Raw genomic sequence first — 14452 nt, forward strand, 5'->3', positions numbered from 1 at the left:
GATTTGTATATATTAATCTTGTATCCTGCAACCTTACTGAATTAATTTAGTCTAACAGTTTTTTGGTGGAAGCTTTGGAGACCTTAGGGTTTTCTATATATAGTATTATGTCATCTGCAAATAGGGACATTTTTACTTCTTCCCTTCCAGTTTGGTTGCCTTTTATTTTTTTTTCTTTTCTGATTACTGTGGCTAGGATTTCCAATACTATGTTAAGTAAAAGTGGCAAGAGTGGGCATCCTTGTCTTGTTCCTGATTTTCGAGGGAAAACTTTGAGCTTTTTATCCTATGGCGTTAGCTCTGGGTATGTCATAAATGGCCTTTGTTATGTTGAGATATTTCCCTGTAAGCCAACTTTGAAGGGAATTTTTAAATTTTGTCAGATGCTGTTTCTGCATCTATTGAGATCATGTGGTTTTTATTCTTTATTTTGTTAATGTGGTGTATCTCATTTATTGATTTACGGATGTTGAGCCATCCTTGCATCCCTGGAATAAATCCCATTTGATCATGGTGTGTGATCCTTTTTATATATTGTTGAATTTGGTTTGCTCATATTTTGTTGAGGATTTTTGTGTCTAGGTTCATCAGAGATACTGGCCTGTAATTTTCCCTTTTTGGTAGTGTCTTTGTCTGGTTTTGGTATCAGGGTAATGTTGGCATTGTACAATGAATTTGGGAGTGTTCTCTCCTCTTCAAAAGTTTGAGAGGAATAGGTATTAGCTCTTCTTTATATGTTTGGTAGAATTCCCCTGTGAAGCCATCCAGTCCCGAGATTTTGTTTGTTGGGAGTTTTTTGATTTCTAATTTAATTTCACTACTAGCGATTGGTTTGTTCAGATTGTCTGTTTATGATTCAGCCTTGGAAGAGTGTAGGTTTCTAGAAATTTATCCATTTCTTCTAGGTTGTCCAGTTTGTTGGCATGTAACTTTTTGTAGTATTCTCTTAGGATTTTTTTGCATCTCTGTGATATCGGTTGTAGTTTCTCCTCTTTCATTTATTATTTTGTTTTCTTGGGTCTTTTCCCTTTTTTTGTTAAAGAGCCTGGTTAAAGGCTTATCAGTTTTGTTTATCTTTTCAAAAAAAAACCCAGACAGTTCTTAGTTTTATTGATCTTTTCTGTTGTTTTAAATCTCAATTTTATTTATTTTCTCTCCGGTCTTTATTATTATTTCTTTTCTTCTGCTGATTTTGGGCTTCATTTATTCTTCTTTTTCTAATTCCTTTAGATGGTAAGTTTGGTTGTTTGAGATTTTTCTTGTTTCTTGAGATAGGCCTGTATTGCTATAAACAACTGCTTTATCTGTGTCTCATAGATTTCGGAAAGTTGTGTTTTTATTTTTATTTGTCTCAAGGTACTTTCAGATGTTCTCTTTGATTTCTTCTTTGACCCATTGGTTTTTTAGTAGCATGTTTAGTCTCCACATGTTTGTATTTTTCCCATTTTTCTTCTTGTAATTGATTTCTAGTTTCATATCATTGTGATTGGAAAAAATGCTTGATATACTTTCTGTCCTCTTAAATTTGTTAAGAGTGTTTCGTGGTTTAGCATGTGATCTATCCTGGAGAATGTTCCATGTATACTTGAAAAGAATGTGTATTGTGTTGGTTTTGATTGAATGTACTGTAGATATCTATTAAGTCCAGTTGGTCTAATGTGTCATTTAATACCACTCTTTGTTGATTTTATGTCTAGATGATCTGCCCATTGATGTAAGTGGGGTGTTAAAGTCCCCTACTGTTATTGTATTACTGTCAATTTCTCCCTTTATGTCTGTTAATATTTGCTTTTTGTATTTAGGTGGTCATATATTGGGTACATATATGTTAACGAATGAATGTTATATCTTTTTTTTTTTTTGGCTGCGCCGTGTGGCTTGCGTGATTGTAGTTTCCTGACCAGGGATTGAACCCACGCCATCGGCAGTGAAAGTCCTAACCACTGGACTGCCAGGGAATTCCCACATATCTTCTTCTTGTATTGATTTCCTTTATTATTGTGTAATGTCCGTCTTTGTCATTCGTTATAGACATTGTTTTAAAGTCTACTTTGTCTGATATGAGTATAGCTGCCTCAGCTTTCTTGTCGTCTCCACTTGCTTGAAATATCTTTTTCCATCCCCTCATTTTCAGTCTGTGGTGTCTTTAGCTGTGAAATGAGTCTCTTATAGGCAGCATATAGATGGATCTTGTTTTTATATTCAATTAGCCACCTTTTGTCTTTCGATTGGAGCATTTAGTCCATTGACATTTAAAGTGATTATTGATAAGTATATACTTTTTGCCATTTTGTTAACTTGTTTTCTTGTTTTTTATAGTTCTTCTTTGTTCTATTCTTCTGTTCATTTCTTCCTTTGTGGTTTGATGATTTTCTTTAGTAGTATTCTTGTGTTCCTTTCTTTCTAGTATTTGTATATCTATTATAGTTTATTGATTTGTGGTTATCATGGGGTTCATATATGTTGACCTGTAACTATATCTACTTGTTTTAAACTGATAATCATTTAAGTTCAAAATACATTCTAAACGATTTATATTTTTCATTCCCCTCCCCCACATTTTGTTTTTGATTTCATATTTTACATCCATGTTTCTCCCTTAACTGTTTACTGTAGTTACAGTTGATTTTACAATTTTTGTCTTTTAATCTTTGTGCTAGCTTATTTAAGTGGTTGATCCTCAGCCTTTACTATATATTTGCCTTTACTAGTGGGGTTTTTCCTTTCCTATATATGTATTTTAAAATTTATTTATTTTTGGCTGCATTGGGTCTTCGTTGTTGCGCACAGCCTTTCTCTAGTTGTGGTGAGTGGGGACTACTCTTTGTTGCAGTGCCCGGGCTTCTCATTGCTGTAACTTCTCTTGTTGTGGGGCACGGGCTCTAGGCATGTGGGCTTCAGTAGTTGTAGCACATGGACTCAGTGGTTGTGGTTCATGGGCTCTAGAGCACAGGCTCAGTAATTGTGGTGCACGGGCTTAGTTGCTCCGCGGCATGTGGGATCTTCCTGGGCCAGGGCTCGAACCCATGTCCCCTGCATTGGCAGGTGGATTCTTAACCACTGCACCACCAGGGAAGTCCCCTTTCCTATAAATTTTTACTTTTTATTGTAGCCTATTCTTTTCCACTTAGAGAAGACTCTTTAACATTTCTTTTAGGGCCTGTTTAGTATTGATGAACTCTTTTAGTTTTTTGCTTGTGAGAAGTTCTTTATCTTTCCATCAATTCTGAATGATAACCTTGTTGGTTAAAGTGTACTAGGTTGTAGGTTTTTCCCCTTTAATACTGTAAATATATCATGCCACTCCCCTCTGGCATGCAAAGTTTCTGCAGAAAAATTTGCTGATAGCCTTATAGGGGTTCCTGTATATATGACTCTTTGTTTTTCTCTTGCTGCCTTTAGAATTCTCTTTATCCTTCATTTTTGCCATTTTAATTATAACATTTCTTGGTGTGGGTCTCTTTGGGTTCATCTTGTTTGGGACTCTCTGAACTTCCTGTACCTGGATATCTGCTTCCTTCTTCAGGTTCGGGAAGTTTTCAGTCATAATTTCATCAGATACCTTTTCAATCCTTTTTTCTGTCTCTTCTCCTGGAACCCCTATAATGTGAATGTTGATATGCTTGATATTGTTTCAGAGGTCTCTAAAACTGTTCTCATTTTTTAAAAAAATCTGGTTTTGTCTTTGCTGTTCTGATTGGGTGATTTCTATTATTCTACCTTCCAGATCACTTGTGCATTCCTTTCTATCAGCTAGTCTGCTGTTAATTCCTCCTAGTGTGTTTTTCATTTCAGTTATTGTATTTTTCATTACTGACTGGTTCTTTTGTACATTTTCTAGTTCCTTTTTAAAATTCTCACTGTGTTTATCTATTCTTTTCCCTAATTTAGTTACCATTCTTATTACTGATGCTTAGAATTCTCTATCTGCTAAATTATTTATTTCTCTTTCATTAGTTTTTTTTTCCAGGGGATTTATCTGGTTCTTTCATGTGAGACAGACTCTTCTGTCTTCTCATTTTACTTAACTTTTTGTGTTTCTGTGAAATTAGGTGAAACAAGTTACCTGTCCCAATCTTGAAGGGGTGTCCTTGCGTGAGAGCATTCCTATACAATCTGTGTGTGCCCAGTGGCTTTGGTGCGAGAACTGGATCTGACGTGAGCATGAGTCACACCTTCCCCCAGGGTGTGCTCACAGCTCTCACCTTAGTGGGAGGTGGGGCTGGAGATGGAGGGGTTAGAGCTAGAGCCAGGTGTGAGCCAGAGCTTCTCCTATGCTCAATAGCCAACACCACCCTATTGGGAGTAAGGGTGTGTCTCAAGTTGCTGGAGCAAAAGCCCTGAGGATCGGGTCCAAGCCTGTTCTGTTTCTTTTAAGTATGTGCTCTCCTCCCTCCCAGGACTGGCACCCTTGCCACCCAGGAGCTGTTCCGCTGCCTCTGCATCTCCAGCAATAGCCACCCTCAGATGCAGTGTCAGGTCTGTTGCCCAAGTGTGCACTCTCCTTAGCAATGGCAGCCTTCACCCTAGTGGGGAGCTACACCAGAGTTAGAGGGACTGGAGTGGGTGCTTGCTGTGGGCCAGGTTGCTTGCTGGGGTGGTCGCAGGAAACCAGCCAGTGCCCCGGGTGGTTTCAGTCTGCTTCCTTTACTTCCTTTACTTTGTTTCCGGCAGTGTGCATGCTGTTCACGAGTGGAGCCCTCCTGTAAGTCCCACTGGTTTTCAAAGCAGCCAAGGGGACTCGTCTTCCTGGTGTTGGACTCCAGATCTGGGGTGCCCAATATGTGGTTTGAACCCCTCATTCCCCAGTGAGGATCTGTGAGCCCATGATTATCCCCCTTTTCTGTGTCCCCTCCTCTCGGCTTAGGTCCCAACATAATTTCTTCTCCTCTCTTCCTGCCCTACTCCTTGTGGATCTTTCTTTATAGCCTTGGTTGTAGAAGAGTTTTTCTGCCCATCTCCAGCTTGTTTTTAGTAAGAATTGCTCCACATGGAGATGTGTTTTTTAAAAAAATATTTATTTATTTATTTGGCTGTACCAGGTCTTAATTGCCTAGTGTGGGATCTTCGATTGTGGCATGTGGGATCTTTTAGTTGCAGCAAGTGAACTCTTGGTTGCAGCAGGTGGTATCTAGTTCCCTGACCAGGGATTGAACCTGGGCCCCCTGCATTGGGAGCTCAGAGTCTTAGCCACTGGACCACCAGGGAAGTCCCATAGATGTATTTTTGATGTGTTCTTGGGGATGTGAGCTCATTGTCCTCCTACTCTGCCATCTTTTTTCTACTCTGCCATCTTGATCTCTTCCCTCTCTTCCAGCTTATTCTTTTTCAAGATTGTGTTGTGTATTATGTGGGTCTCTTGAGTTTCCATATGTTAGGATCAGCTTTTCAATTTCTACAAAGAAGCCAGCTGGGATTCTGATAGGGATTTTTTTGAATCTATGGATAAATTTGGACAGTATTGTCATCTTAACAATGTTTTGTCTTCTGATCCGTGAACAACGAATGTCTTTCCATTTATTTAAAGTTTTAATTTCTTCTAACAGTGTTTTGTAGTTTTCATAGTGTAAGTTTTGTTCTTATTTTGTTAAATTCATTCCTAAGTATTTTATTCTTTTTCATGTGATTGTAGATGGGATTGTTTTCTTAATTTTATTTTTGGTTTGTTCATTTTTACTATGTAGAAATACCACTGATTTTTTTTTTAAAGTAAAAAAAATTTTCTTCTAGTTTTTTTGAGATATAATTGGTATACAACACTGTATAAGTTTAATGTGGACAGCATAATGATTTGACTTACATACATCATGAAATGATTATCACAATAAGTTTAGTGAACATCCATCTCATTTAGATACAAAATTAAAGAAATAGAAAAAAATTTTTTCTTGTAAAAAAAAATTTTTTTCTTGTGATGAAAATTCTTAGGATTTTCATCTTAACAATTTTTATATATAATGTACAACAGTGTTAATTATATTTATCAAGTTGTACATTACATCCCTAGTACTTATTTATCTTATAACGGAATTTTGTACCTTTGACTGCCTTCATCTAGTACCCGCGAGCCCTGCCTCTGGTAACCACAAATATGATCCCTTTTCCTGGTCTGCTTGATCCTGACAGGCTCCACTGTGCAAATGTTCATGAGTCCTTTTCTCAGAAATCTAAAGATGATCCTAACTAACAGCATCTACTTTGCACCATCCTTCTCACATCCCTCCTGAACAGTAATGTTGGTTATTTCAGTCTCTTGCCAGCGACTTCTGATGTCCCAGCAAATGGCATTGTCCCCAGCAGTGCTGAAAAGATACTCCCGAGGGCCCAGCAGTGATACATACAACTAACGCAGACTTGCTTGCACTCTGGTGGGTAGACCTTGAACAGGAGTGATGCCTCCAGGCAGGTGGTATGCTGTCCATCCAGCTCAGGCCAAGGCTTCAAGGGAGCGAGGACGCCTTCAGATGATAAAGAAGGAAGAAGAGGATGAAAGCTACACTTCAGTGCCAGCTGCCAGACCACAGACACTCAATCGTCCTGGCCAGGAGCTGTTCCGCCAGCTCTTCAGACAGCTTCGCTACCATGAGTCTTCTGGGCCTCTAGAGACTCTGAGCCGGCTCCGGGAGCTCTGCCGCTGGTGGCTGAGGCCAGATGTTCTTTCAAAGGCCCAGATTCTGGAGCTGCTGGTCCTGGAGCAGTTCCTGAGCATCCTGCCAGGGGAGCTTCGGACCTGGGTGCAGCTGCATCACCCTGAGAGTGGTGGGGACGTTGTGGCCTTGCTGGAAGAGCTACAGAGGGACTTCTATGGGACACCATGGAGGGTGAGTGTGAGCAAGCGTGTGGTGCCCAGTGAACTCTGCCTGCTCGTGAGCCTGCTTGTGGGTGGGGGCGTGGGCCTCTGAACCTTCAACACGGAAGAATTCAGGGGAGGTCTTCCCTTCTCATTCCCATGGCACCTGAGCAGCTAAGAACTCGACCCTAAGCAAAGGACCATTTAGCAGGCAGCCCTTCCCTCTTTCCCAGAGGAATATAAGCTCCAGGAAGAAGAGGGTCTGCAAGTATCCATAAACAGTAATGAGGTTTTGGACACATTGACTTAACAGTGCATAAAGTACATCTCCACATACCTAACTTGACTTGTACTAACCTGTAAAGTGGGGGTGGTATCTCTTGCTCGTACACGGGGGAATTAGTGTCAGGATCCTTGGCTTCTAAGAACATCTTGAGACCTAGAAGAGCAGTCTACACAAACCATGTTACTTCTTTCTCAGTAAACTTTTGAGGATTTGTTCTTTGCGGGGGAGATGGGGAAGAAGAGTGGTGAGGGGCAGCCCAGGGCTAGGAAATTGGAAGATCACAATTTTAGACTGCATTCCACAACCTTGGTGTTCTTGCCAACATTGTGGTACCTTCAGAGCCTCAGTTTTTGAAAACAAAATGGAAAACTGATCTAACGGTGAGAATTTGTTCGTTACATATTTGAGTGCCTACCATGTGCCCAGCCCTGGGCTTGGTGCTAGGAAACAGAGCTGACAGTTCCAGTGCAGGCAGTAGAGCAGTGGGTCAGTTAAAGTGCACTCTGCGTGCCCCTCTGCCCCACTCAGGCCAGCCTCTCAATACTTCTCCATACCTTTGAGGTTTTTTTTTTTTTAAAGAGCATTTATCATTTTTGTAGGCTTTTAAAAAATTTTATAAAGTATGTGTAATTCTACATGTATGATTCATGCATAAATGAAAGTTACTTTTAAGATTTCTGAAACATATTTGACATACTTCTCCCCTAAATTTAATATAAAAATTAGATCAATTAAAACGCTGAACATTGTCTACCAGCAATAAATGATAACAAATATTAAACAAGAAAACCTTTTGCCCAACATTGGGTACTATTTTTTAAAATCTAAAAGAACATTTATAATTTTTGCCAAAACCATGAGTTGTTCAAAATGACCTAAAGATAACTTTTAAAGCAAATAAGGTACATAGTAGGTACAAAATTGTGGCTTGGGTATATTCAAGTCAGTCGAGAGCTAGGTGTGTGGTTTAAAAATCCATGAAAACATTGCCAAACGAGCGGAAAGGGCCTACCTGGTTGAAAGCTAGTTAGAAATTAGAAAACAAAAAACAGAGCCTGGAAAAAAGCCTGCCAGATTCTAAAAAATGAACAGAAATGCTCAAGATGCATATAAATTATAGTTTATCAAAATTACCAAAATTTGAGAAACAGGGGCCTGAGAAAGTTTGTCCTTAAACTCATTTGTCTATGCTTCCATATTGTTATTTTTTCTTTATTCTCCCTTTGGTAGGATTTGGGAGGAACAGGAGATAAATTGCTGTGATCACTTTATCTTCTTCAGTCTATAGCTGGGTATTAGGTACTTAATGGCCTCAGGCTAAGATTCGTCTGTATCAGTGTAGAGAATGTCTTGGCCACAGGGCCAGAAAAACCTGAAGTTCACTGGCTGTAGCTTCCTATACTCACTTTTGCATCAGGGATAGCCTTGCCTCCAGAGACCAGGACTGTTTGAAGTCCCAGCACAGAGACCACCTTTCTCCAGGTCCCTGCTTGGATGGGTACCTCCCTGTTTTTGCACCTGAGACTTTTTCTTCTGTGATTCCATAGCTGACCCTCACAGTTAGCATTGTCTCTCTAGTGGTGTTGCTATTTTAGTCAGGTTTATAGTCTGGGAGCCTTCCTGCCTCTTCGAGGTCACTTTGCATATCATTACCTAGAGCAGTGCCCGAAACTTGATAGATGTTATCTGACTGCATCTCTGCTGTGAACCATTATCAGTTTAACTCTCAGGGATAAATTTCTTATTTCTAAGTTCCTGGCCAGGGGTGGGGACTGAGGGCTAGTGGGGAGGTATCCTGCAGCACCCGAGGCCTGACAGCAGTGCTGTCACTGACTTGCCATTTGCTTTCCTATGTCAGGCAGGAATCTGGCTTCACCTGTCTCCCCATGGCCCGCATTAGAGCCCAGGGAGGTGGAGGGGTGAGGGGATCCTCTCTGGGCTTTCTATTCCTCCTTTTCCCTCTACCTGTAGGTAATAAAGGACCTAGCTCACCGCTCCCTGGGCCTCTACCTTTTAGAGATTGGCCATGTGGCCAGTTCTGTGAGTTTGCTTTCTGATTCCCACGAGGATCCTCTCACAACATTTTCTTCTTGCCAGGACCCAGCCCTTGCCCAGAGCCCAGATGTGCATTGGATGGGCACAGGAGCCCTGCAAGCCGCACAGATATGGCCCCCTGCTTCACCTCTCAGGAGCAGCTCGGCTCTGGGGGACCACCTGCAGCCTCCCTATGAAATAGGAGTGCGTGACTTCCTGGCTGGGCAACCCGGTACTTGCCGCCTGGCTCTAAGACCCCAGCCTATGCCACACTTCCCAAATTTCCTATAACGTTGTCTTTTCACCCTCTGTCCTCTCAGGAGAATCCCTTCTGTCCTGGCCTTGAGCTCTGTGTCCTTTCTATCCTGTGACCCATGTCTACCTACCTTCTCCTCCCATTGTACCCCCCACTTCCTGACCCCAGCAGACACCGGGGAAATGTGAAATGGGTGTTTAAAACAGTCCATACCTGCCTGTGGGCCCGGGAGTCCTCCACGTGGGGGGAAGAGTGGGCTTCTCAGTGGGATACCAGAGCTGGGCTGCCCTCTCTCATGACTCTTTCTTCTTCAGATCCTCCTGCTGCACAGGTTTCTGCCCTTTCCCAGAGAGAGGGATGTTCAGGAGACCTGGTGACAGTCCAGCCTCAGGTGAGCCACAGAACCTTCGGTCCTTCCTGATGTCCCACCGTTGCTGCCTCATGGGGTAGCTGTAGCTCCCGCCTGTCCTGTGTCTTTCTGTCCAGTGACCTCACATCCCGAGACGCATGTCCCAGAGACCAGATTATCCCCCAGGAGCCCAGAGCTCTTCTGCTGGGTGATGATCTTCTCTTTCCCCTTTATCAGATCCATCCTGTACTCAACTCAGAGCCAGCCTCATTCCCCTGCCCCCTCCTAAAAGCTGGGAGTTGTGGACTGGCTCTAAGGCATAGGACCGTGTTTTTTCAGGAGGCTGTGACTTTCAAGGATGTGGAGGTGACCTTTTCCCAGGATGAGTGGGGATGGCTGGACGCTTCTCAGAGGAACCTATACAGGGATGTGATGCTAGAGAATTATGGGAACGTGACTTCTTTGGGTAAGGCATTGATATCCCCATGCTTCTACCTACCTCTACTTCTGCCTTCTTAGTTTTCATTATGGTGCATAGAAAGGGGCCTGACCTGGGTTTAGGTCCTGTCTCTCTAACTACTACCCAAATCACTTAATCTTAATGCCTGTCATGCTAAGTTAATATAAAGATTAAAAGTCATATGTGTCAAGTTCCTAGTCCATTTAGGCATCCAAAATAAGTTGGCTGATTTAACTAGTTGACTTGTCATGTGGCTCTGGAGAATGCTAGCGATCCTTTTGTCTGTGGTTTCTCTCAGCCTCTCTTGTTTCTGCTCAGGGCTGTCAGAAATTCCTGTCTAGGCCTCCTGTCCTAACTTCCTCCACCTGCCTCCCTGGCTTTCCCTCCTCCCTACCAGGAGCTCAGGCCTGAGAGGGTCCTGGAGAGTAGTTCTGTATGATTCATCTACCTTCCATTCACATCCCATTTTCTTCTCTTCTGCAGTGGGGCCATTCACCAAACCTGCTCTGATCTCCTGGTTGGAGGCAAGGGAGCCGTGGGGCTTGAATGTCCAGGGAGCTCATCCTAAGCGGAGTCCAAGTGCTGCCCCTGCAGGTGAGTTCCAGAGAACTGACCAGGTCTTGCTCCTCCCGCATCTACTCTCCTCTTTCTTAAGGTCTTTTATACTAAGAAAATCATGGGGAACTTACTCCATTGTTTACTGGAAGGAAGATCCTTAGCAGTGTTGCTAAGAAGTACTGGGTGCCTGGGCTTCTCCCCTCGAGACCGGCCTATTAGACATTGGTTTCTGGTCCTGCCCCTTCCCCAGCAGCACTCTCAGTAACAGCTCTTGCCCACTGAGGGCTTCACTGTCCTTGTCAGTTCACTGATGCTCCTCCTCAGCCCTGTGCTGCTCTCCCCTTCCCGCTCCTAGGAACCCTCATCCCACTCCTGCTGCTCCTCTTTGCTTGGTCCTTCCCCCGTGGTAGGCTTGACCTCTAGCCCTTGCAGCCAGTCCTCCTAGGAGCCCCACCTCTCAGCTCTTGGAAACCTTCCTATCATGCTCTGTGTCATGATTCCTCTCCCCTCTCTTGCTGTTTAACACCTGCTTCTCAACCCTTTTTGTTTTTCACTGGATGTGTACAGCTAGCTGCTGTACCCGTCTTGCTTCTCCTCTCCCTTTCCTGTCGTCTGGAATACTCTTCCATATTTTGCCTTATCCCTGACTATTTTGTAAAGGTATTGGCAGTCAGGCAAAAGCCTCACCACCTAAGTTCATGACATTTTTTGGTTCCTTGGTGCTTTCTGCAGTTCCAAGTATGGGAAAAGAGAACATTCTCTTTCCCTTTTTTTTTTTTTTGGCCACACCTAGTGGCTTCTGGGATCTCAGTTCCCTGAACAGGGATTGAACCCAGGCCACGGCAGTGAAAGCCCAGAATCCTAACCAGTAGGCCATCAGGGAACTCCCAAGAGTACATTCTCTTCTGTTTTATTTGTGTCAGGAAATGAGCTCCATGTGAAAACAGACAAGTTCATCTTAAAACATGAACCTTTGGAAGAAGCTATGCCATCAGGATGTCATGGTGCAGCAAATGTTTCTGAGGGAACAGGGCTCAGAGAATCTTTTGCACAGAAGAGCAGGTTAAAGGAGCAATGTGGAAACCCCATACAAGTGACAGTTAAGAAAGAAGAGACCAATTCCAGCTACGGGACAGGAAAAGACTGTGAAGAATCGGGAAGAAGTAATAGTCTTCATCTAAAACATATTACATGTTTGAGAGGACCCAGAAAAAAGCAGTCCCTTAAACATGGCTATGGCAAACACTTCAGAGGGAGTTCATACCACTGTGATTACAAGGAATATGGGAAAGGGCTCAGACGCGTGATTGGGGGGTTTAGCCTACATCAGAGAATTCACACTGGACTGAAAGGGAAGGCAAAGGATGCGCACGGGAAGGACTTCAGCCTTAGTTCTCATCACCAACACGGGCAGAATCTTCACATGGTGGGGACATTGTATACGTGCAGTGACTGTGGGAAGACCTTCAGTCATAGCTCCCATCTTGCATGTCATCAGCGACTTCACACTCAAGAGAAGCCGTTTAAATGTAGGGCCTGTGGGAAAGCCTTCAGGTGGAGCTCGAACCGTGTGCGACATGAGAAAATTCACACTGGATTGAAACCTTATAAATGCAGTTTATGTGACAAAGCTTTCCGACGCATGTCTGCCTACCGCCTGCACCAGGAAATTCATGCTAAGCAGAAATTTCTTGAATCTTATCAGCACGAGGAAGCTCTCTCTTGTGGCTCAGGGTTTGATCATCATTTGAGAGACCAAAATGGGGAGAAACTCTTTGACTGTAGCCAGTGTAGGAAATTCTTCCACTGTAAGTCATATATTCTTGAACATCAAAGGATTCACACCCAGGAGAAACCCTATAAATGCATCAAATGTAGGAAAACATTTAGGTGGAGGTCAAACTTCACTCGTCACATGAGACTGCACCAGGAAGAGGAGGTCTGTGATCCAGACAAATGTAGAGAAGACTTTAGGCAGACCTCCAACTACAGTCAGCCCCAGAGTGCCCCCACTGTGGAGAAAGCTCTTTTGTGTCAGCAGTGTGGGAAGACCTTTAATCAAAAGAAAGCTCTCATTGATCATCAGAGAATTCACACAGGCGAGAAACCATACCAATGCAGTGAATGTGCAGAAGAGTTTCCTCATAAGTCGGCCTTTATCGTTCATAAGAGGCAGCATGCCGTCGAAATAAAGCCTGAGGACGTGCCATCGTTTAGTGAGGACGTGCCATCGTTTAGTCAGGACGGAGCATTCCAAGTTCCTCAGAGCAGTCACACCACAGAGGAACCCTACAAATGCAGCCAGTGTGGCAAAGCCTTCCGTAATCACTCATTCCTCCTTATCCATCAGAGAGTTCATACCAGAGAGAAGCCTTATAAGTGCAGGGAGTGCGGGAAGTCTTTCAGGTGGAGTTCTAACCTCTCCCGACATCAGAGGGTTCACTCTTTGGGGAAACCGTATGAGTACCATGAAAGTGAAGATGCTCCAAATCTGCAGTCACAAATACTCACTGGTGCAAAACCTTTTTGGTGCCAAGAATGTGGGAAAAGCTTTACACGTAAAAGAAGTCTTTTAGATCATAAGGGAATACACAGTGGAGAGAAACGCTATAAATGTAATCTGTGTGGGAAATCTTACGACAGAAATTATCGCCTTGTTAATCATCAGAGAAACCACACGAAAGAGAGACCATTTAAATGTCAGTGGTGTGGGAAAGATTTCATTGGAAGACATACTCTCTGTATTCATCAGAGAAAACACACCAGAGTGGCCCAGTCTGAATGCAGTGTGGCTGGGTTGTCTTCTCGCCAGGATACAGGGGTGAGTTTACAGGAATTAAAACCAAGTGAGGAGAAGAAACCTCTTGAAGATTGTGAGAAAACTTGTGATCAGAACTCCGGACTCACTGGGCTCCAGGATATACCCACTGGGGGAAAGTGCCACAAATGTACCACGTGTGGGAAAACTTTTAGCAAGAGCTCACAACTCATTAGCCACAAGAGATTTCATACTCGAGAGAGGCCCTTCAAATGCAAAGAGTGTGGGAAGACCTTCAGGTGGTCTTCAAATTTGGCTCGGCATATGAAAAACCATACTAGAGATTAGCTTGGGGTCTGACAGTGTGGGGAGGGGGTCCTGGCTACCCTGCTAGAGAACCCCTGATTGTAGGCAGTGTGGGGCAGACCTTCATAGAGGGCCCAGCCCTTTCTATTTTGGAAGCTAGTGGCAGAGAATCCTGAGGATTCAAAAATGCAGGGCAGGCACCCTACTGCTGGAAAATGAGGTGCTGGGGAAGAGCAGCAACGTGTTCCAGAAGGAGGCTTGGACCCCTAGGAGTGGTCTTTGCACAATGGCCTGGAGCGCCCCCAGCCAGATCTCCTTCTATAACTCTAAAGGGAGAGACCATTGCCCTTCTTGGTTCAACAAAATGTCCGTGGCATGGTGGGCTGTGGCTGCTGGGAAGGGGCCAGTTGGATCCTAAGTTTCCCTTTTGAGTTTGGCTTGTGATGGTGCCTAGTCTGTTTGACCTTAAAAGCACCAGCAGCAGTAAGAACTAGTCTCTTCTGATGCCTCCAGGGGAGTTCTGGCTGCGGCTTCAGTCTTCACAGCTGACTTTGGATATTTGCCATGGGCGTAGAGTTGTCTCAGCTGCGAGTGGAGAACAGGGTACTGGGCTTGATCACCTGGAGAATGAAGCTCGACCAGTGCCCCATCGCCA

General features: G+C 43.5%; 1 protein-coding gene across 5 annotated transcripts in view; it reads left to right on the forward strand.

Moving 5' to 3' along the window:
* The window catches only part of ZNF445 (zinc finger protein 445), a 34067-nt gene extending 19615 nt beyond the window's left edge, over nt 1-14452 (forward strand). For 2 of the 5 annotated variants that reach the window (XM_033864633.2, XM_019946781.3), the window contains exons 2-7: nt 6250-6821; nt 9174-9342; nt 9681-9757; nt 10055-10181; nt 10659-10769; nt 11657-14452. In XM_033864633.2, coding sequence (XP_033720524.1) covers nt 6393-6821; nt 9174-9342; nt 9681-9757; nt 10055-10181; nt 10659-10769; nt 11657-13839 — 3096 coding nt within the window. In that variant the 5' untranslated portion in view covers nt 6250-6392 and the 3' untranslated portion in view covers nt 13840-14452. Of the gene's footprint in view, nt 1-6126; nt 6822-9173; nt 9343-9680; nt 9758-10054; nt 10182-10658; nt 10770-11656 lie in introns of those variants that run through there. The other 3 variants (XM_004330153.4, XM_073811037.1, XM_019946782.3) reach the window with 3 other exon arrangements.

Source organism: Tursiops truncatus, chromosome 10 (genome assembly GCF_011762595.2).
Source record: "Tursiops truncatus isolate mTurTru1 chromosome 10, mTurTru1.mat.Y, whole genome shotgun sequence".
NCBI classification, from domain to species: Eukaryota; Metazoa; Chordata; class Mammalia; order Artiodactyla; family Delphinidae; genus Tursiops; species Tursiops truncatus.